Below are 22,734 nucleotides of genomic sequence, written 5' to 3'. Positions count from 1 at the left end.
CCCTCCCTAACCGCCTGTCCAACCCCAGCCCCCGCACCGGTCACCACCACCCTTCTCCCTCTATCTCTCTTCAGCACCTTCTCTGCAACCCGTTCCCTCACCACTGATTTCGCTTATCCTCCCTCCCCTCGCCTTCTGTGCGATCTACACTGCCCCTTTCCTCTCACCAGTTCCACGTCCCTGTCTCCCGCCTGCCCTGCTCTTCACCACAAGCCGTATCTTATTCCACTTTTTCTTCCCCTATCTTCTCCAGGATACAAGAGACCATCTACCCTATTGCACATTTTCCGCCTCGCACCACCTTTTCTTTTTTATTCTGCCTGTCTGTCTCTCCCCGCCCTTTTATATTTCTGTGCATGTTTTTCTCCCTATTATAGGCCTGCTCTGCCCATTCCCGTCCTGTTCCTCCCTGTCCCCGTCCCTCACTTCCCTATTTGGCCTTCTCTGCTCTCCTGAATGCACAATTTCAGCTCTATCGGGTTCTTTCCCCGCGTGTCGCTCTCCCTTCTAGTTTTCCTTGCCCTCTCCTGCTCTGTAAAAGGCACCCTCCTTTCGGAGTCACTGCCTCTCCACCTGCCAATGCTCTTCTTCTCGTTTTCCAGTTTCCATGTTCTTCCTTCCCTTTCCACGCCTCAAGCACCACTCTCATTCCAATAGCACACCTCTATCTTTCTGGTATGTTTCCTCTCACCACCTTTTCTCTAATTTCACTTCATTTTTTTTCTACCTTCTTAATTCCCTTTTATGTTGCTAATGTCCCCATTAGCCCCAGCCCCATTTCAAAGCCGCTCATGTCCCTGCCCTTTCCCCTGGTTAACTCTCCCCTCCAGATGCCTCTCCTTTCTGCCCCTGCGTTGTGTCTTGCCTCTCCTCTCTGCCCCTGCATTGTCTTGCCTCTCCTGTCTGCCCCTGTGTTGTGTCTTGCCTCTCCTCTCTGCCCCTGCGTTGTGTCTTGCCTCTCCTCTCTGCCCCTGCGTTGTCCTGCCTCTCCACTCTGCCTCTGCATTGTGTCTTGCCTCTCCTCTCTGCCCCTGCGTTGTCCTGCCTCTCCTCTCTGCCCCTGCGTTGTCCTGCCTCTCCTCTCTGCACCTGCATCTCCTCTCTGCCCCTGCGTTGTCCTGCCTCTTCTCTCTGCCCCTGTGTTGTCCTGCCTCTCCTCTCCTCTCTGCCCCTGCGTTGTAGAAGACCTGGCACATGTTACTTGAGGCACACTGGTGTGGTGGTGTTAAAGACAGGGGCACTGCTTTCAGAGTCTTTGCCTTCTAAGGGGGACCCCAATCACCTGCCAGCTCTTTCACAGGAGCGCAACATTTCCATGCTCCCCCATCTGACCAAAGCTTCCATTCCAGACTACAGACCCCGGTGTCTGACAGAGGATCACAAAACACCACACAGACACACACCACACAGACACACACCACACACGCAACACAACACCACACACACACAAACATCATACACACACACCACACACACACTCACAGCAGTGTGTGAGTGTGCAGGGTGAGGAGTGTGTGAGTATGCAGGGTTAACATTGTGTGAGCGTGCAGGGTGAACATTGTGTGAGTGTGTAGGGTGAGCAGTGTGTGAGTGTGTAGGGGCAGTGTGTAAATGTGCAAGGTACAAAAACTGGAACTAAGTCCACCACACACACATAAGACCACACACATAAGACCAAATACACCACACACACAGACACCACCACACACACACTTGGACACCACATTCTCACCACCTTACACTCACCACCACACACACAACCACACACACACACCACCAGCCGTCAGTGCACGCTTCCACCAGGCACACACACCACCAGCCATCAGTGCACAATTTCTACAGGCACACACACCACCAGTGCACACATCAATTGTTAACGCATCCACAATTAACTATTGTAGCAATCTCAATATGGTGCACTTTACTTTTAAACATATTCATCTAAAGCGCAGCATGTCACCATTGATACAACTCAAATCCAACCCACATAATTCCACTACACACCACATGCATACACTCCATAACACATGGCTAAAAGACATTGCCATTTACAATGCCATTAGCGCTAACTCAAATAAATCCGAGACCTATTGCATTTCCAATGCTTGTTAAATGTTAGCTGTATCTGGGTCTGTGTTGTAATTGTGTGTGCTGTGTGCAAAACAAGTATTGACAAAACTAACAGTAGTGGCATAATTAAAAATGCCAACCTGGTCACGCAGAAAGGGTCTTGGAAAACCTTCACAGATTACAGCCAGATTTATTGGTATTGGCTTTTTGCAATGCTGGTTTTTAAGGTGCACAAAAGGATCCATGATGCTGGCCAGACACAGTCACATTAGGGCCTGGATACAGCTAAAGGCTTGCCTTAGCCAAGGTAACATTTCTATGCCACCATATGACCTCTAGGGGTTTGTAGCCATAAAAGGCGCCCAAAAGGCTGCCTTTAAAGCTACTAAGGGTTTGTTTCCTTATCAATTTCAGAATAAAATGGGGTCCACCTTTTGGACGCAATGGGGTTAAGAGTATGTTCAGCTGAGTAAAATAGCCGGTGTACCTCATGTAGTAGTTACAGATTCTGAATATTCTTATATACTCCTACACTAAAAAACTCAACATGACCTCCAGTGACGAATAACTAAATGTTTGATTCGGCATAAGATGCTTGTCATCATGGATGCTGTGTTTTTGTAATGCTGTAAATAACAGGTGTTGCCTTTACACCCCAAGTGGCACGCTAACACCTCAGACTGAGGACCACCAGATATGTGGAGCCGGTGACCTCCAAGTAGCACACAGATGTCTGCAGAGGGTTTAACCCATATGTCGACCACCCTCCGCATTTCATCATCCCACATAAGGTGAAAACCAGTTAAATTCACCTGCAGCCACATACATGCCCCTTTCTATGCAATAGGGGCAGCTGCCTGAGGCGCCACCAAACCAAACACTAGATTTCTCCTGCAACCAGAAAATCGTGCACCTGACATATGTGCCAACATTTGAGAAGAGGAAAGTTTTGTAGAAAATACGGGGGAGTTTATTTTTTCCACTGAGTTCCATTGTAGTGAAGGCAATTTCAGGTGTGAAGCAACAAAAAGTTTCTTATTTCCTGCTGTAAGAATCGGGAGTCTCCCGCCCGACTCGGGCGCGTTATCACGTATAAGACATTTGAGGGGAGAGAGTGGTGTCCAAACGTCACTACACCTGTGGCTGCAAGAAGTCCCATCCTGGGACCTGTCATCACCTAGGAATCTGTACTATCGAAGGCACGGCGGCCTCTGGGCTTGGGAGGGGTCCTGTCTGATGTGGACAGCCGCTCACTTTCCCCTTAGAAAACAGACTTCATCATAGCAACGAGACATAGAAATAAAAATACTGCACACGCTGCCCTTTCTGGACAAACTCGATGTGTAAGCGGTGTTAGACCGACCGCATGTGAGGATCTGACGCTTCCGCGGAATCCAGTCAGGACCATAAATGTAAAGAGCAATGCAGAAAAGAGTCCTCCAGTTCCCGCCCCCCTCCCCTCCCCCCCCTCCATAGTAATAGACATCCTGGCTTATTGAAACAAGAGAGCTGCATCGTAGGTGCCACCTTCAGCCATCTCTTCATGGCGCTGAGTTACTTGCTTTGCACTCGAACTGCAGTTCACCTCTGCTCAGCTTGGCCATTGTTCACTTCATGACGACAGCCCCTGCTTGCAAGGCTGGGCTCCCAATTGCAGTCTTCATGTGACAACCATGTTACAGTTATTATTTCCCAACAATGCTTTTATTTCACGATACCTCAGGATCTTGGAGGAAATTAAAATGACTGTGCTTCTTGTCCTGATTTTTGGGCAAGCGGTGATTTAATTCCCACTGGAAGATGTCCTCACAAAGTTCAATTTTTAATTATAAAAACATAGATAAAGTTTAGTGCTCAAGGTTGACAACCAAACGTCATTTTCGTGATATAAAAGTATAGTTTGTGGCAGGCGCTTTTTTCTGCACATTTTTCCACAGCACCCCCTGCAAGCCGTCCACGTCTCCCCCACCCTTTCACCCTGTTCCTCGGCACTTCATCCCACCCAAGCCCCAGTGCTCCTGCAGCCCTCCCCACCCCCCTCCTCACCTCACAGGATGCAGTAACAGCATCTCTCTTCTCTGGTACAATTCCGAGGAGAAAGAGGGCCTAGGGAAGGGGGGGGGGGGCTAAACCAAGAGGCATTGTAAAGCACAGTGCGGCAGGTGCGCTGCTGAAGAGGCCTCTTTCCACCTCCTCAGCAGCGGCGCTGCCTTTGCATGCTCTGCCCTCCTGGCTTCCATGCCCCGTGGTGGTAGTGGGCCTGTTCACGCATGCGCAAGGAGAGGGTGCACAACCAGATGGGGCAGCGCGAATATACAGGCAGAACCTGCATGTAACGACACCCCTCTGACGTAGGGGTGTACAAAACGACGGGGGTGGTGATATATTTAGAACAGGGGCCGCGCGATCATACTGAGCACGCGCACTACGCACAGTTACAATAAATAAAGCATGCGCAGACGAGCCATGTCTCTCTAGTGGGCGGTCGGCGCTCTATCATACCGCGCATGCGTAGGTTCGCGTTACTTCAGTTAAGCGCTTTTTCAGTTCAGCGCTTCTAGTTGGATCATCGACACTGAGCATGAGCAAAAGAAGAACCTTAGCTAGGCGTGGTCTGGCCGTATTCTACCGGCGAGCATGCGCTGATGGGTCTGTCTCCACTCAGCGCTTCTGTCTCCTCTACGCATGCGCGGATGTTTAGTATCTCCGGGATGTGTCTGAGTCTCCTCTGCGCATGCGTAGGTCGTTGGTTGTATCAACTGTAGGTGCCGGGGTCTCTTCTACGCATGCGCGGATGTTTAGTGGATCCGGGACGTGTCCTGAGTCTCCTCTGCGCATGCGTAGTTCGTTGGTTGTGTCTACCGTAGGCGCCCGGGTCTCTTCTACGCATGCGCCGCCGAGGCTGATCGTGGAGGCTGCAGACACCGACCCTGACCCTTCACTCTGAGCAGAGACACCATGAGAGGCCGAGGAGAGCAGCAGAACCCCGGGGAGGAGAGGAGAGAGCAGCAGAGCCCGGGGGAGGTGAGTGCAGAGGATGAGAGAGGAGAGGAGAGAGCTGTGTCAGCAGGCCCCAGGGGTGGTGAGTGCAGAGGATGGGTGGAGAGGAGAGAGCTGTGCCAGCAGGCCCCAGGGGAGATGAGTGCAGAGGATGGGTGGAGAGGAGAGAGCTGTGCCAGTAGGCCCCAGGGGAGGTGAGTGCAGAGGATGGGAGAGGAGAGAGCTGTGCCCGCAGGCCCCAGGGGAGGTGAGTGCAGAGGATGGGAGAGGAGAGAGCTGTGCCAGCAGGCCCCAGGGGAGGTGAGTGCAGAGGATGAGCCAGGAGAGGAGAGAACCGTGCCAGCAGGCCCCAGGGGAGGTGAGGGCAGAGGATGGGAGAGGAGAGAGCTGTGCCAGCAGGCCCCAGGGGAGGTGAGTGCAGAGGATGAGAGAGGAGAGAGCTGTGCCAGCAGGCCCCAGGGGAGGAGAGTGCAGAGGATGAGAGAGGAGAGGAGAGAGCTGTGCCAGCAGGCCCCTGGGGAGGTGAGTGCAGAGGATGAGAGAGGAGAGAGCTGTGCCAGCAGGCCCCAGGGGAGGAGAGTGCAGAGGATGAGAGAGGAGAGAGCTGTGCCAGCAGGCCCCAGGGGAGGTGAGTGCAGAGGATGAGAGAGGAGAGAGCTGTGCCAGGCCCCAGGGGAGGTGAGTGCAGACGATGGGAGAGGAGAGAGCTGTGCCAGCAGGCCCCAGGGGAGGTGAGTGCAGAGGATGAGAGAGGAGAGAGCTGTGCCAGCAGGCCCCTGGGGAGGTGAGTGCAGAGGATGAGAGAGGAGAGAGCTGTGCCAGCAGGCCCCAGGGGAGGTGAGTGCAGAGGATGAGAGAGGAGAGAGCTGTGCCAGCAGACCCCAGGGGAGGTGAGTGCAGAGGATGAGAGAGGAGAGAGCTGTGCCAGCAGGCCCCAGGGGAGGAGAGTGCAGAGGATGAGAGAGGAGAGGAGAGAGCTGTGCCCGCAGGCCCCTGGGGAGGTGAGTGCAGAGGATGAGAGAGGAGAGGATAGAGCTGTGCCAGCAGGCCCCTGGGGAGGTGAGTGCAGAGGATGAGAGAGGAGAGAGCTGTGCCAGCAGGCCCCAGGGGAGGAGAGTGCAGAGGATGGGAGAGGAGAGAGCTGTGCCAACAGGCCCCAGGGGAGGTGAGTGCAGAGAATGAGAGGAGAGAGCTGTGCCAGCAGGCCCCAGGGGTGGTGAGTGCAGAGGATGGGTGGAGAGGAGAGAGCTGTGCCAGCAGGCCCCAGGGGAGATGAGTGCAGAGGATGGGTGGAGAGGAGAGAGCTGTGCCAGTAGGCCCCAGGGGAGGTGAGTGCAGAGGATGAGAGAGGAGAGAGCTGTGCCAGCAGGCCCCAGGGGAGGTGAGTGCAGAGGATGAGAGAGGAGAGAGCTGTGCCCGCAGGCCCCTGGGGAGGTGAGTGCAGAGGATGGGAGAGGAGAGAGCTGTGCCAGCAGGCCCCAAGGGAGGTGAGTGCAGAGGATGAGAGAGGAGAGAGCTGTGCCAGCAGGCCCCAGGGGAGGTGAGTGCAGAGGATGAGAGAGGAGAGAGCTGTGCCCGCAGGCCCCTGGGGAGGTGAGTGCAGAGGATGAGAGAGGAGAGAGCTGTGCCAGCAGGCCCCAGGGGAGGTGAGTGCAGAGGATGAGAGAGGAGAGAGCTGTGCCAGCAGGCCCCAAGGGAGGTGAGTGCAGAGGATGAGAGAGGAGAGAGCTGTGCCCGCAGGCCCCTGGGGAGGTGAGTGCAGAGGATGAGAGAGGAGAGGAGAGAGCTGTGCCAGCAGGCCCCAGGGGAGGTGAGTGCAGAGGATGAGAGAGGAGAGAGCTGTGTCAGCAGGCCCCAGGGGAGGTGAGTGCAGAGGATGAGAGAGGAGAGAGCTGTGCCCGCAGGCCCCTGGGGAGGTGAGTGCAGAGGATGGGAGAGGAGAGAGCTGTGCCAGCAGGCCCCAGGGGAGGTGAGTGCAGAGGATGAGAGGGGAGAGAGCTGTGCCAGCAGGCCCCAGGGGAGGTGAGTGCAGAGGATGAGAGAGGAGAGAGCTGTGCCAGCAGGCCCCAAGGGAGGTGAGTGCAGAGGATGGGAGAAGAGAGAGCTGTGCCAGCAGGCCCCAGGGGAGGTGAGTGCAGAGGATGAGAGGAGTGAGCTGTGCCAGCAAGCCCCAGGGGAGGTGAGTGCAGAGGATGAGAGAGGAGAGAGCTGTGCCAGCAGGCCCCAGGGGAGGTGAGTGCAGAGGATGAGAGAGGAGAGAGCTGTGCCCGCAGGCCCCAGGGGAGGTGAGTGCAGAGGATGGGAGAGGAGAGAGCTGTGCCAGCAGGCCCCAGGGGAGGTGAGTGCAGAGGAAGGGAGGGGAGAGAGCTGTGCCAGCAGGCCCCAGGGGAGGTGAGTGCAGAGGATGGGAGAGGAGAGAGCTGTGCCAGCAGGCCCCGGGAGAGGTGAGTGCAGAGGATGAGAGAGGAGAGAGGAGAGAGCTGCAGGCCCCAGGGGAGGTGAGTGCAGAGGATGGGAGAGGAGAGGAGAGAGCTGTGCCAGCAGGCCCCAGGGGAGGTGAGTGCAGAGGTTGGGAGAGGAGAGAGCTGTGTCAGCAGGCCCCAGGGGAGGTGAGTGCAGAGGATGGGAGAGGAGAGAGCTGTGCCAGCAGGCCCCAGGGGAGGTGAGTGCAGAGGAAGGGAGAGGAGAGAGCTGTGCCAGCAGGCCCCACCGGAGGTGAGTGCAGAGGATGGGTGGAGCGGAGAGAGCTGTGCCAGCAGGCCCCAGGGGAGGTGAGTGCAGAGGTTGGGAGAGGAGAGAGCTGTGCCAGCAGGCCCCAGGGGAGGTGAGTGGAGAGGAGGAGAGAGCTGTGCCAGCAGGCCCCGGGGGAGGTGAGTGCAGAGGATGGGTGGAGCGGAGAGAGCTGTGCCAGCAGGCCCCAGGTGAGGTGAGTGCAGAGGATGGGTGGAGCGGAGAGAGCTGTGCCAGCAGGCCCCAGGGGAGGTGAGTGCAGAGGTTGGGAGAGGAGAGAGCCGTGTCAGCAGGCCCCAGGGGAGGTGAGTGCAGAGGATGGGAGAGGAGAGAGCTGTGCCAGCAGGCCCCAGGGGAGGTGAGTGCAGAGGAAGGGAGAGGAGAGAGCTGTGCCAGCAGGCCCCAGCGGAGGTGAGTGCAGAGGATGGGAGAGGAGAGAGCTGTGCCAGCAGGCCCCGGGGGAGGTGAGTACAGAAGATGAGAGAGGAGAGAGCTGTGCCAGCAGGCCCCAGGGGTGGTGAGTGCAGAGGATGGGTGGAGAGGAGAGAGCTGTGCCAGCAGGCCCCAGGGGAGGTGAGTGCAGAGGATGGGAGAGGAGAGAGCTGTGCCAGGCCCCAGGGGAGGTGAGTGCAGACGATGGGAGAGGAGAGAGCTGTGCCAGCAGGCCCCATGGGAGGTGAGTGCAGAGGATGGGAGAGGAGAGAGCTGTGCCAGCAGGCCCCAAGGGAAGTGAGTGCAGAGGATGAGAGAGGAGAGAGCTGTGCCAGCGGGTCCCAGGGGAGGTGAGTGCAGAGGATGAGAGGAGTGAGCTGTGTCAGCAGGTCCCAGGGGAGGTGAGTGCAGAGGATGGGTGGAGAGCAGAGAGCTGTGCCAGCAGGCCCAGAGGGAGGTGAGTGCAGAGGATGGGAGAGGAGAGAGCTGTGCCAGCAGGCCCAAGGGGAGGTGAGTGCAGAGGATGAGAGAGGAGAGAGCTGTGCCAGCCTGCCCCAGGGGAGGTGAGTGCAGAGGATGAGAGAGGAGAGAGCTGTGCCAGCAGGCCCCAGGGGAGGTGAGTGGAGAGGATGAGAGTGGAGAGAGCTGTGCCAGCAGGCCCCATGGGAGGTGAGTGCAGAGGATGGGAGAGGAGAAGAGAGAGCTGTGCCAGCAGGCTCCAGGGGAGGTGAGTGCAGAGGATGGGTGGAGAGGAGAGAGCTGTGCCAGCAGGCCCCAGGGGAGGTGAGTGCAGAGGATGGGAGAGGAGAGAGCTGTGTCAGCAGGCCCCAGGGGAGGTGAGTGCAGAGGATGAGAGGATAGGAGAGAGCTGTGTCAGCAGGCCCCAGGGGAGGTGAGTGCAGAGGATGAGAGAGGAGAGAGCTGTGCCAGCAGGCCCAAGGGGAGGTGAGTGCAGAGGATGAGAGAGGAGAGAGCTGTGCCAGCCTGCCCCAGGGGAGGTGAGTGCAGACAATGGGAGAGGAGAGAGCTGTGTCGGCAGGCCCCAGGGGAGGTGAGTGCAGAGGATGGGAGAGGAGAGAGCTGTGCCAGCAGGCCCCAGGAGAGGTGAGTGCAGAGGATGAGAGAGGAGAGAGCTGTGCCAGCAGGCCCCAGGGGAGGTGAGTGGAGAGGATGAGAGAGGAGAGAGCTGTGCCAGCAGGCCCCATGGGAGGTGAGTGCAGAGGATGGGAGAGGAGAAGAGAGAGCTGTGCCAGCAGGCTCCAGGGGAGGTGGGTGCAGAGGATGGGTGGAGAGGAGAGAGCTGTGCCAGCAGGCCACAGGGGAGGTGAGTGCAGAGGATGGGAGAGGAGAGAGCTGTGTCAGCAGGCCCCAGGGGAGGTGATTACAGAGGATAAGAGGAGAGGAGAGAGCTGTGTCCGCAGGCCCCAGGGGAGGTGAGTACAGAGGATGAGAGAGGAGAGAGCTGTGCCAGCAGGCCCCAGGGGAGGTGAGTGCAGAGGATGAGAGGAGTGAGCTGTGTCAGCAGGTCCCAGGGGAGGTGAGTGCAGAGGATGGGTGGAGAGGAGAGAGCTGTGCCAGCAGGCCCCGGGGGAGGTGAGTGCAGAGGATGGGAGAGGAGAGAGCTGTGCCAGCAGGCCCCAGGGGAGGTGTGTGCAGCAGGATGGGAGAGGAGAGAGCTGTGCCAGGAGGCCCCAGGGGAGGTGAGTGCAGAGGATGAGAGAGGAGAAAGCTGTGCCAGCAGGCCCCAGGGGAGGTGAGTGAAGAGGATGGGAGAGGAGAGAGCTGTGCCAGCAGGCCCCAGGGGAGGTGAGTGCAGAGGATGGGTGGCGAGGAGAGAGCTGTGCCAGCAGGCCCCAGGGGAGCTGAGTGCAGAGGATGAGAGAGGAGAGAGCTGTGCCAGCAGGCCCCAGGGGAGGTGAGTGCAGAGGATGGGAGAGGAGAGAGCTGTGCCAGCAGAGCCCAGGGGAGGTGAGTGCAGAGGATGAGAGGAGAGGAGAGGAGAGGAGAGAGCTGTGTCAGCAGGCCCCAGGGGAGGCGAGTACAGAGGATGGGTGGAGAGGAGAGAGCTATGCCAGCAGGCTCCAGGGGAGGTGAGTGCAGAGCCCGGGGGAGGAGAGGAGAGAGCTGTGCCAGCAGGCCCCAGGGGAGGTGAGTGCAGAGGATGGGAGAGGAGAGAGCTGTGCCAGCAGGCCCAAGGGGAGGTGAGTGCAGAGGATGAGAGAGGAGAGAGCTGTGCCAGCCTGCCCCAGGGGAGGTGAGTGCAGAGGATGAGAGAGGAGAGAGCTGTGCCAGCAGGCCCCAGGGGAGGTGAGTGGAGAGGATGAGAGAGGAGAGAGCTGTGCCAGCAGGCCCCATGGGAGGTGAGTGCAGAGGATGGGAGAGGAGAAGAGAGAGCTGTGCCAGCAGGCTCCAGGGGAGGTGAGTGCAGAGGATGGGTGGAGAGGAGAGAGCTGTGCCAGCAGGCCCCAGGGGAGGTGAGTGCAGAGGATGGGAGAGGAGAGAGCTGTGTCAGCAGGCCCCAGGGGAGGTGAGTGCAGAGGATGAGAGGATAGGAGAGAGCTGTGTCAGCAGGCCCCAGGGGAGGTGAGTGCAGAGGATGGGAGAGGAGAGAGCTGTGCCAGCAGGCCCAAGGGGAGGTGAGTGCAGAGGATGAGAGAGGAGAGAGCTGTGCCAGCCTGCCCCAGGGGAGGTGAGTGCAGAGGATGAGAGAGGAGAGAGCTGTGCCAGCAGGCCCCGGGGAAGGTGAGTGCAGAGGATGAGAGAGGAGAGAGCTGTGCCAGCAGGCCCCAGGGGAGGTGAGTGGAGAGGATGAGAGAGGAGAGAGCTGTGCCAGCAGGCCCCATGGGAGGTGAGTGCAGAGGATGGGAGAGGAGAAGAGAGAGCTGTGCCAGCAGGCTCCAGGGGAGGTGGGTGCAGAGGATGGGTGGAGAGGAGAGAGCTGTGCCAGCAGGCCCCAGGGGACATGAGTGCAGAGGATGGGAGAGGAGAGAGCTGTGTCAGCAGGCCCCAGGGGAGGTGATTACAGAGGATGAGAGGAGAGGAGAGAGCTGTGTCCGCAGGCCCCAGGGGAGGTGAGTACAGAGGATGAGAGAGGAGAGAGCTGTGCCAGCAGGCCCCAGGGGAGGTGAGTGCAGAGGATGAGAGGAGTGAGCTGTGTCAGCAGGTCCCAGGGGAGGTGAGTGCAGAGGATGGGTGGAGAGGAGAGAGCTGTGCCAGCAGGCCCCGGGGGAGGTGAGTGCAGAGGATGGGAGAGGAGAGAGCTGTGCCAGCAGGCCCCATGGGAGGTGTGTGCAGCAGGATGGGAGAGGAGAGAGCTGTGCCAGGAGGCCCCAGGGGAGGTGAGTGCAGAGGATGAGAGAGGAGAGAGCTGTGCCAGCAGGCCCCAGGGGAGGTGAGTGAAGAGGATGGGAGAGGAGAGAGCTGTGCCAGCAGGCCCCAGGGGAGGTGAGTGCAGAGGATGGGTGGCGAGGAGAGAGCTGTGCCAGCAGGCCCCAGGGGAGCTGAGTGCAGAGGATGAGAGAGGAGAGAGCTGTGCCAGCAGGCCCCAGGGGAGGTGAGTGCAGAGGATGGGAGAGGAGAGAGCTGTGCCAGCAGAGCCCAGGGGAGGTGAGTGCAGAGGATGAGAGGAGAGGAGAGGAGAGGAGAGAGCTGTGTCAGCAGGCCCCAGGGGAGGTGAGTACAGAGGATGGGTGGAGAGGAGAGAGCTATGCCAGCAGGCTCCAGGGGAGGTGAGTGCAGAGCCCGGGGGAGGAGAGGAGAGAGCTGTGCCAGCAGGCCCCAGGGGAGGTGAGTACAGAGGATGAGAGAGGAGAGAGCTGTGCCAGCAGGCCCCAGGGGAGGTGAGTGCAGAGGATGAGAGAGGAGAGAGCTGTGCCAGCAGGCCCCGGGGAAGGTGAGTGCAGAGGATGAGAGAGGAGAGAGCTGTGCCAGCAGGCCCCAGGGGAGGTGAGTGCAGCAGGATGGGTGGTGAGGAGAGAGCATCACTGTGTCCCCATATAGAAAAAAGAGCTCTTTCTGAAGTGCCTTCTGATCCAATATCGGAGCAATTTCTAAAAAATAGCTGGCTGCTTGTGAAATACTGCTGTCGTTTCCTGCAGCCTTGTCCAGAAATGCATTCCAATCACAGCTTTCCAGTTCCCATTTTCCCTCTTTTAGCTGCTGAGATCAGCCCTCCATAACTTCAGCTGTTATATGGGTTGGGAGTGGGAAGCTCATTTTGCTCTGGTATTGTCCTGTTATTTATTGGCATGTGGTTGAACTGGTGACTTTGTTCATCAGCTTTGCACTGTCTGCAGGATATCTGTCTGGAAGCCTCAAACCTCTCGCGTTCTGTTGACGAAGAAGCCCATGCCATGTTTAATCCCAATATCTAATCCTGAAATGTTAGTCTTTAAAGGAGGAAGGGGCCCCATACTTTCCACCGAGGCCACTCTGGCGACTTGAACATCACTTCCTCATTGTTCTTTCAGATAGGTTTGCGGAATGTAAACACCACATACATATGTACATATTTATTCAAAAAGTGGTCTGAAAAAATGGGGAATAGCTAAAAGAGCTAAAAGAAGCTATAAAAGTATAAACCCATTACCCGTACTGGATTCGTGTTTCTGTCCAGTAATTATGTGATTGTCATTTACTGGACATTTGTTTCTGTTGTGAAGGGATTCCACACTGAGTTTTTGTTTGCTGAAACTTGTATAGTCCTGCGTTCTGTTTTAAGCGAGTTTTGGATTTCTCAAGTTGCTGGATTAGTGTTTCTGTCCAGTAATTATGTGATTGTCCTTTACTGGACATTTGTTTCCGTTGTGAAGGGATTCCAAAATGAGTTTTTGTTTGCTGAAACTTGTATAGTCCTGCGTTCTGTTTTAAGCGAGTTTTGGATTTCTCAAGTTGCCGCTGACGGGCTGAAGGCGTTAATCTGGACTTAGAGTTGCTTCAGAGTGGGGGAGTCACGTCTTCTTCTGGTATCTTTTGAAACTGTGAACACTTGCAAACGCTAGTCTGTGTGACAGAAATATGCGGCCTGTGGTGTGCTAGATTGAACTCTGTGCTCTGATGCTTGCTCTTCCAGGCCCCGCTGACGTTCTGCCATGTCGCTGCTTGTTTCTCTGACGAAGAGTGGGAGCTGCTCCAGTGCTGGCAGAAGGAGCTGTACAAGAAGGTCATGAAGGAAATCCAGCTGGCCTTCAGCTCTCTGGGTAAGATGGCCCTGGCACGCTTAGGGTACCAGTATGTACTGTACGAAGAGCCCTGCTCAAGATGTGAAGACATTTCTGGGTTTTTTATTAGAATAGATTACTTTATACTCCCTCATCATTCTGTTTCATGGTTTCATCGTTTATCATATTTAGATGAGGCATATCAGGCTGCATCCATGTTAGAATTTAAGGATGACCAGTTACTAAGATTTAAACCTTCCGAGTAGTCTATTCGGCGAATAGGCTACACTGAAGGTTTGAATGTTTCCTGATGTGACGGGAGGAGACGAGTTCAAAAGACTCAATGGCTCCCTGATGAAGAGGAATTAAAGTTCGAAATGCATTGGAGCGTGGAATATGGAGCGTAATGAAAATTAATAATGTTTCAAAAATATGGAACATGAAAAGTGAAAGAACAGTCACATGCAAAAGAAAAGAGTTCATTAAAAGACCACACGTGAAACAATTCAACGAAAGTTCTGTAATCATTTATACCCTCAAAAGAGGATTGATAGAGAGTGCACATTGGGGGATGCAACCAAAATGCTTTGGAAGCACTATTTAAAGAGAAATAAGGCACGCTTTCTGCGATACCGACTGGAGATATATACATGTTGGAGCTCTAACACCACTCAAATAAACACACATAAAACAGCTATAACCTTAGTAGCTAGTCACATCGCTCTCCAGTTAACCTCCATGAATGGAATTCAAGAACCTCAAGCAGATGCTGGAGGGGTGGCGACTCAGCAGGGACCTTGATTTATTTGCTACGGACTTGCACAAAAACTCAGATCTGGTGGGGAAAAGTTCTCAACACAACAGAAAAACTCGTTCAAGACAAAACTGCCAGACTTTCCACATACATGATGGTTGGCTTACTGATAAACAATACTTTCCTCTTCCAGTCCCACAGGGGTAAGCAAATCTTGCTGGCACTCCTAGCAGCGAATAAGATGGCGTTAGCACAGTAGGGGAGAAGACAATTCAGTCAAAGCAGGATTACCTGCATAGGGTAAAAATAGCACTCACTCTTTCTTATGCCACTGTGTGCTTGTACCCTGTCTGGCAACCCTTTCTAGACTGTCGATGGTGTTCACTTCAGGTCAAATAACTTTATTTCGGCCACCAGGGCCACAAAAACACCAACAAAATTAAAATGAAGAATAATTAATAGAAACATAGTTAAACAATGTTCAAACAATCGCTAACTTAAAAAAAAGATTAAAAAAATAAAACAGTAATTTACAAAACGTGCATTTAGATAAAACAGTAAGTGGCACCTAGTAAATAATACAAACAATTTCAGACAAGTACAGGGAGGTAAAGCACATTCCTTCTGATCACCCACAAAGCACCCACAAATGTGGCTACAGCCGGAAGGCAGTCTGCCCTGAGGATGCGAAGTGCGCAGAGTTGTTGGGTTCACTTAGCGGCCTGCATATGGGAGCTGGCCAGGTCCTACTGGCGGAGGCATAGGCTGGACACAAAAAAATGTGCACAACATTCTCCTCTGCAGCTTTATGGGCCAGTCACAGAGTCCCCCCCCACCCAAACTCGTATGAAAGTGCTTACAAATACTGAAAACAGTAGCCACACAAAGTCCCAGTTAAGGCAGAAAAGTACAGGTCTCTTTGAATATAGAAAAACGCAAATGACGCTCAATAACAATACACAAACTGTCCCTTTTACCAGGAATCAACATTTCCCTTGGGTATAATATATTGGGTTTTTATTTATACCAACTCCTAAAATGACTTTTCGACTCAATACCAATTAGCTATTTCGAAGGGCCGTGCTGTAATTGTTCCTCCCAAATAGTGATCCCATACAAGAAGTATCCATGTTTTGTAACGAACATTCATTGCAAAACAATGAAACAATACAGACTCCTGAGGTTGGACGGGAATGTATTCTCAAACGGGGTGTAGGCCCCTTGGAACCCTTTCTTGTTTATGATTGTAAAATAAAAGTTTGTTTGGTAGTTGGCAGTGGTCCACAAGATGACTAAAAACTCTCAGACATATTTAGCTCACACAACAAAACTTAGCATCGATAACCTGCAGACTGGCCAGAAATTGCAGTTTGGGGCCTGTACTTTCTTCCCTCCCATTTATCACTGGTACATTTTTTTTCATTCTACTTTGTCTACCTCCGAGTTCCTTCATAGCAATGCTTCTGCTGTATTTTGTCGCTTCACAAAAGCTTGAATTAATAATATTTCTCTTTTCATTACAGGCCCCCTGATTGCCAATTCTGTTTTTTCATTAAGACCAAAGGAAAAAGAAGACTTGTGCTCTAAAGATCTTGACGATGTAGAGAAAATCATCAATGTTGACCTGTCCACAAGTGAGTAAGAAAGAAAGAAACTTTTTCGATGGGATGTGATGGAGGGTAGGGTTCTTAATAACTAGGAGTGGCGTAAAGTATTGCGATATCCTGGGAAAATCTCCCTGAACACCCGACTGAAATATATACAATTTAATTATACCCATATGACCTACATGACACTGCATCAGCTCAATGTGACATATGTAGGGGAAGTAAGACCATGCCCCAGGTGTATGCATCCTGACGCCAACTTTGTCCATATGACTTGGGATTGCCAGAGGTTACGCCCTTACTGGGAGGTGGTGCTGGTTTAGATTAAAGGGGTGCTTGGTAGGGAGTTGGCCTTAACAATTCAATCGTGCCTGTTAGGTCTCTTCCCCAGACCGCCTAAACGCAAAATTGGGAATTGTTTGATTGATGCTTAGCTTAACGCAGGAACACGCTAGAGTGAAAGTCTGTGAGAGGACCGCGGATCTCGGCTTGGGATAGGGATGTAATAGAGTGGGTGGGAGCATAGGGCAGAGCATTGATGTGGGAGGTAGCTAGAGGCGTGAGGATGCTCCCGATGGCCCAACAGTGGTGGGAAGTAGCAGCTGCATGGGAGAGGCTGCAGGAGTCGGGCAGTGACGAGGGAGGATCGTGGGTTGCCAGGCCCAGATGGTGAGACCCAAACGCTTGAGCCAGGACAGTCGTGAGCTGCTGCGGTTTGATGTTTAGCGAGGGATTGGGTGGACTTAGATCGCGCTCGTATTTGGTCAGATCTACGGTGGTTGGAGAGTACCGATAAGAGGGGGGGGGATCCCCCGCATCAGCCAAGTTTGTTCTATTGGTGGGTTGGGATAGTCGTCAGCCTCACTAGTTGTTAGCATATTGCTGTGACCACACCATCTAATTAATGTGGCATTATATATTGTCAATGGCAAGTTATGATCCACATCAGGAACGGGCATGTACAAGAAAGATGGATGTTGAACAACTCTTTTATAACATTGATGAGATACTTCTATATGGATGGGACACGCGCCCTTGAATGTAGTCTGAGATAGCAGGTGCATTAGATTGTGTCTACCTCTTCTTTCTTGTTTTAAATTCCTTCCTTTTCTCTTGATTGTATTTTAATGATCAGTTTCTACAAAATGCCAATAAAAATATATTTGAAAAAAATAAATAAAATTAGTTTAATAATATTTTAAAATGAAATATATGTAACTAAATGTATATAATAATATGTTTACTTAATTTGTTATAATAGTTATATATAATTTTAAATGAATGAAATGTTTTTCATTTAAATTATATTAGTGTTAATTTTAAATATATTTAAAGTTTATTATTTCTTTATTTATATATATATATATATTTTTTCCTGTAAATATATATATATTTATGACTGCCTTTTCATGGCGGTCCCACCGCCATGGGAATGCAGCTGGAGGGGGACTTTGGGGGCCACAAGCGTATATATATATATATATATATATATATATATATATATATATATATATATTACCTACTGGCGATAGCCAGTAGGTATATATAGTTAGGACGGGTTCCCATAGGAAATCCCCAACATTCTATTGGGAATAACTTTGGCCCTGGTTGATGAATCTTCGCAAATTTCTCAAAGAAGATGGCTCGCTCCGCTCCTTCCCTGAAAATTTGGGGGGGGGGGGGGGTTCGTCAAGTGGGGGCTGAGAAAAAAGGGGGGTCCCAAAACGTGTTTTCCCCATGTTAATTTCCATAGGACCTTTAGACTCAGCTACAGCTTGAACCGCTGAAGGGAATTTCACCAAACTTGTCAAAATGGTAGTGTCTGGTATGCAGATCACGCTTTTGGTAAAATGGTGTAAATCCCTCCAGTGGTTCCTGAGAAAATTAGAAGAGAAATCAATTATATATCTATAAGCGCGCACGCGTGCGCGCACCCCCGCAAATTTTCGGATTTTTTGGGGGGGGGGGGCTTGGGGGGCTTCTGCCTTATATTTTCTTGTGTTTTATTTTAATTTCGAGGGTGCTCACCCCTCGTTTTACTGCCGAGATCACCGCCGCGGCCCGAGCCGCCTTAAAATGGCCGCCTCCTGGTTGTAGGCGGGGCCGGGAGGACGTGGTTTCCGCTTCCCCCTGCCTGGGGGAAGCCTTTGATGTCCGGACCGGTCTCCCGTGCCAAGGGGGAGACCGGTTAATGATGCGGGCTGGTGCAGTACTTGTGCGGGGCTCCCGTGTGCTGAGGAGCCCCCGCCTGCACCATTACTGATTACCGCTAGAAGAGCAGAGCGGAGCAGAGATACGGAGCTGCGGCAATCCGCAAGCTGCAAACCGTGAGTCACGCTGCTCTAGTCATCTAACAACAACCGAAAACCTGGAGCTGTTTTTTTTTGTTTTAAACGACCAAGTGGCCCAACGGTCTGCTCATAAAACGTTACTTTTATGGCTGTTCGTTTCATGGCTTCGAAATGCAGACACTTATGAAGTCTATTAGAAGTGCTAGTGCAAGCTATAGTCTTTGGGCATGTAAACCAATTTACGTCAACACGTGTTCCCTGTGCGCTACGGCCCAACCTACACTGTCTATAATGTAATTCCTCTACTTCTTCCAAAATAAAAATTGTGAGACCCCCAGCCTCCCTTCGGAGCCTTGTTTACACTAACGTAAAATATACACAAGCATTGGCAATGCCGATGGGTCCTTTTTTAAAGTGCTCCACCCTGCTTTCATCCTAGCATGCAACTCACTCTGTATTCACAAGGGGGCATCTCACCCTTCATTTATAGAGACCTCAATCCTACAATCACATAGGCACCACTCTTACACCGGACACAGTAGACACGCCCACCACTCCCTCTTCACTCACCCTTTAGTCATGCATTACATACCGTGCTCTACAGACGACCATCATTGCCTATGCATCGCGGATGTGCTTCGCCATCTTCTACACTACACACACTCCATTCACCCATCTCTCACCCATCACCCACTCACCATTCACACGGCACCCAGACTCCGCTCACCTCAAACCAGACACCACTCACCCTGCACTCACGCACCACAAACCTACTTCACCATGCACTCACACACTACTAAACACTACTTACGGTCCCTTTTCACTCACCCATTGCTAACCTTTCACACTGAATGCATCTGATATTTGTTATGACCATTTGCCGACATAGGATTTCAAAAATAACTGTCCTAACCGTAGTTGTAATTTGCACCTTCTGACACTGATTTTTCTATAATGCAACTTAATCTCGGGACAGCATTTCCATGTATAGTCTTAGTTGCTTGGGAAACTAAGACTAGAGCAATTATTGGTGGATTTATCTACTCAACCAGTAGTGGGGGGTGGTTTGGGGTGGGGGCGTTTCCTGCAGGCACTGTTGCCCAGTGCCCAATGGCTTGCAATGGAGCCCATGGCATTCACGGGAGTAACAGACTTTTCTAGCTGCAGCATAAAAGACAGCCTTCAAAGTTGCCTGACTGCTGTGGCCTGTTTCGGCCCTGATTGACGTTGCTTTCATAAGTACCTGTTGCCAGTCCGCAAACACCTGGCGTCCTGGAGTTAGTCCCAGCGTTCGGCCTGACAGCATCGCAGATCAAAGTCCTTTTCATTTCCCTGACGCTGGGCGTGGTAGGGACCTGCGTAGCCTTGCTGCCGTCTGAGAGTCAACCCCTTCTGTTACTAAAAGTGTGAGGAGTGGGCGTCTTTTGTACTCTCACCTTTTCCATTACTTGGCAACATCTCTGATCGGGCAGCTCGCATCAGGAGGGACATTTTTTACAAGGTAAACAGTATTTTTCACTACCCTTTATTGTGTTATCAAGATTTTATTAGAGGTATTTTTAAATAATGTACAACTTGAATAACTAGCGCAGCGAATTAAGACCAATAATGAAGAAAAAAATAATGTCTGATAAACGTATGTTTTATTAAAGTAACCATAACGTAATGTTTTTTTTTGGTATTAGCTTATTAGGCATTCTGCGAATAAAATCAATTTCTTGAAAACAAACCAGGACATTTTGAAAGAAATATATATATATATATATATATATATATATATATTCACTAAAAAAAACATAGGTTTTAGGCCTTATATAGTTAGAAATTAACATATAAAAAAACAATTGAAATTCCTCCTATATATATATATATATATATATATTAGCATTTAAAAAACCAATGAAATTCACTGAAAAAACCAAAGGTTATATACACTATATATAGTTAGGAATTAGCCTTTAAAAAACCAATGAAATTCACTAAAAAAAACATAGGTTTTAGGCCTTATATAGTTAGGAATTAACATATAAAAAACCATTGAAATTCCTCCTATATAGTTAGCTGGACATTTTATTGATATAAAACCAATGAAATTCGACATATAGTTAGGTCCACTAACTATATATTTCGCGCATCCGCAATCCAATGCTGATGATGTCACATATTACATCATTCATGACATGGTCAGTGACATCACTGATGACATCATCCAGTGTCTGTGTGTTTTTGTAAAGTTTAAATATGTTTTACATATTGAAGAATGAGGGGATGTATAAGAGTATGGATGAAGGATTTGATTGTATAAGTGAGTAAGTATGTGTTTGTATATCTGTGAAAATCTAAGCTGTTCTGTGTTTAACTGTATAGATTAAGAAATCAAAGTGTGATTGATTCTTTACAGGACTGAGTAGGTGTGTGAGTAACTCCATGGATGAGTGGCAGTGTGTGAGTGTCTTGATGAGTGATAGTATGTACGAATGACCTTATGGGTGAATGAATGAATGTGCATGTAGACGTAGGAATTAGTTAGTGGGTATGTAGTAAATGGTATTGGTGTGTCAATAGTTTCAAAAATGATACTTTGTATTTTACACTAGGTGTATTAGAGTGTAAGGAGGTGCATTGTATTATCACATAGACGTAGGAATTAGTTAGTGGGTATGTAGTAAATGGTATTGGTGTGTCAATAGTTTCAAAAATGATACTTTGTATTTTACACTAGGTGTATTAGAGTGTAAGGAGGTGCATTGCATTATCACATGAAGTATATCATTAGTAATTATTGATGTTAAATGAGCTGTCATCAGTAATGTCATCAGTGATGTCATGAATGATGTAATATGTGACATCATCAGCATTGGATTGCGGATGCGCGAAATATATAGTTAGTGCACCTAACTATATGTCGAATTTCATTGGTTTTATATCGATAAAATGTCCAGCTAACTATATAGGAGGAATTTCAATGGTTTTTTATATGTTAATTCCTAACTATATAAGGCCTAAAACCTATGGTTTTTTTAGTGAATATATATATATATATATATATATATATATATATATATATATATATATATATATATATATATATATATATATACGCTTTGGGGGCCACGAGCGCATATATATATGCGCTTGTGGCCCCCAAAGTCCCCCTCCAGCTGCATTCCCATGGCGGAGGGACCGCCGTGAAAAGGCAGTCGGAAAGGGTGCCTGCGCAGGCACCGCCCTCATAGTAGGGATAGGAGTCCCACCAGCACCCTGATGAGTTCCTTCAGCCTGTCGGAGGCGGTGGTCTTTCCCCCTCACATCATCACTCAGACCGCCAGCATTGTAATCCAACTGTCGGATCAATGGCCTGGATATTGGGCAGAGCACCACCGGCGGCCTGTTTGCGGTGGTCTGCCCTACATCAAAATGAGGCCCATTATGTCACCGACCCGTCTGCCCCTATGCCCCCTCAAAAGGGCCCCACAGTTTGCTATCTCAGTCTCTATTCTCCAGCTGAGAATTTTCGAAAACAAACAGGTTTCAGTCAGTCAGTCAAAAAACGTTATTTCGGCTATGCAGCCATAAAAGTGCATGATTATAACAATACATAAATTACAAATTTCATATGACCGACAATTGGCTATTAAAACGATAGTGCTAAAACCACAAAGCCTTAAGCAATGTGCTACAGTTTTATAACATATTTTCTCTCCCCACTACTACTCCAACCCTTGGTTAACCATCCTGTGCATCAGCTGTTGCTAGATTATCCTATAAGAAGTGGTATAAGGAGCATCTAAAACAATTGGAATATAAATAAGACATTTTCTGTAAAAAAATAATTTAAAAGAAAAACATTAAAATTGATTAACAGAAAAAACAGCAATATCAAAACGATTTCCCTACTTAAAGATATCTGCAGATACAAATCACTGGCAGTTAAGAAGAAGACACTATGAAATGTTACCCGGCTCTTTACCCTTTATAATGCCTCTGCGTAGGCACCACAGTGCAATGTCGAGATTGCGACTACGAATAATAGGTGTGTCTCATATTTCAGAAGCCTTAAAACCTTGAAGTAGTTTCTAAGCCCCAGGTTTCTAAATAGTTGGATGACCCACTTAGACCTAGACCTTCTCTAAGAGTTCTGTTTCTTCTGTCTGAGTGCACCCAGGACAATCTAGTTTGATGGCTCCCTTCCATTTATTTGTGAATGCACGAAGTGGAAGCGACCTGTGTCTAAATTGTAAATACAATTTCTTTGCCATGAAGGTTTGGATACTATCAAGGGCCATCTCCAACTTGTACTGCCGCTTGACATCCAGGAACCTGGAGGTCAGACAGTAAGAATTCATACTCTGGGACAGGTGGGCACATTTGAATTCTTTAAAGGCAAGGGTTAGGGATTTTTTAGAGACAGAGGAGCAGGTCTCTTCTGGTGTTAGCCACACATTTGCCCTTCCCATCGGGTAACATGTACTCCAAATATAGGACAACCAAGGTAAATTCCCAGCTCCCAGTATGGACACAACATCCTTCAATTCCTCCCTATATGTTTCTAACCCGGGCGTACTCCATAGGCGTAGCCAGAATAGAAGTGGGCGAGAGGCAATTGAGTCGGTAATGGGGCCAATGCCCAGATCCATCCTTAATGTGGTGAGGGGAGTGCTTTTGGGAAGACCCATCAGCTTCCTGATGAA

The 22,734-nt window shown here is 50.7% G+C and overlaps 1 protein-coding gene across 1 annotated transcript in view; it reads left to right on the top strand.

Moving 5' to 3' along the window:
- Positions 1-4,856: 4,856 nt before the first annotated feature.
- Positions 4,857-22,734, top strand: part of LOC147737108 (uncharacterized) — a 96,085-nt gene continuing 78,207 nt past the window's right edge. The window contains exons 1-3 of the mRNA XM_086963892.1: positions 4,857-5,094; positions 13,304-13,430; positions 15,669-15,779. Of these exons, the coding sequence (XP_086820018.1) occupies positions 5,029-5,094; positions 13,304-13,430; positions 15,669-15,779 (304 nt within the window). The 5' untranslated portion in view covers positions 4,857-5,028. The remainder of the gene's footprint in view (positions 5,095-13,303; positions 13,431-15,668; positions 15,780-22,734) is intronic.

Source organism: Lissotriton vulgaris, chromosome 1_1, assembly GCF_964263255.1.
Source record: "Lissotriton vulgaris chromosome 1_1, aLisVul1.2, whole genome shotgun sequence".
In the NCBI taxonomy this organism is placed as follows: domain Eukaryota; kingdom Metazoa; phylum Chordata; class Amphibia; order Caudata; family Salamandridae; genus Lissotriton; species Lissotriton vulgaris.
Note: the sequence above shows the minus strand (reverse complement) of the source record. Positions and strands in the feature narration are given on the sequence as shown.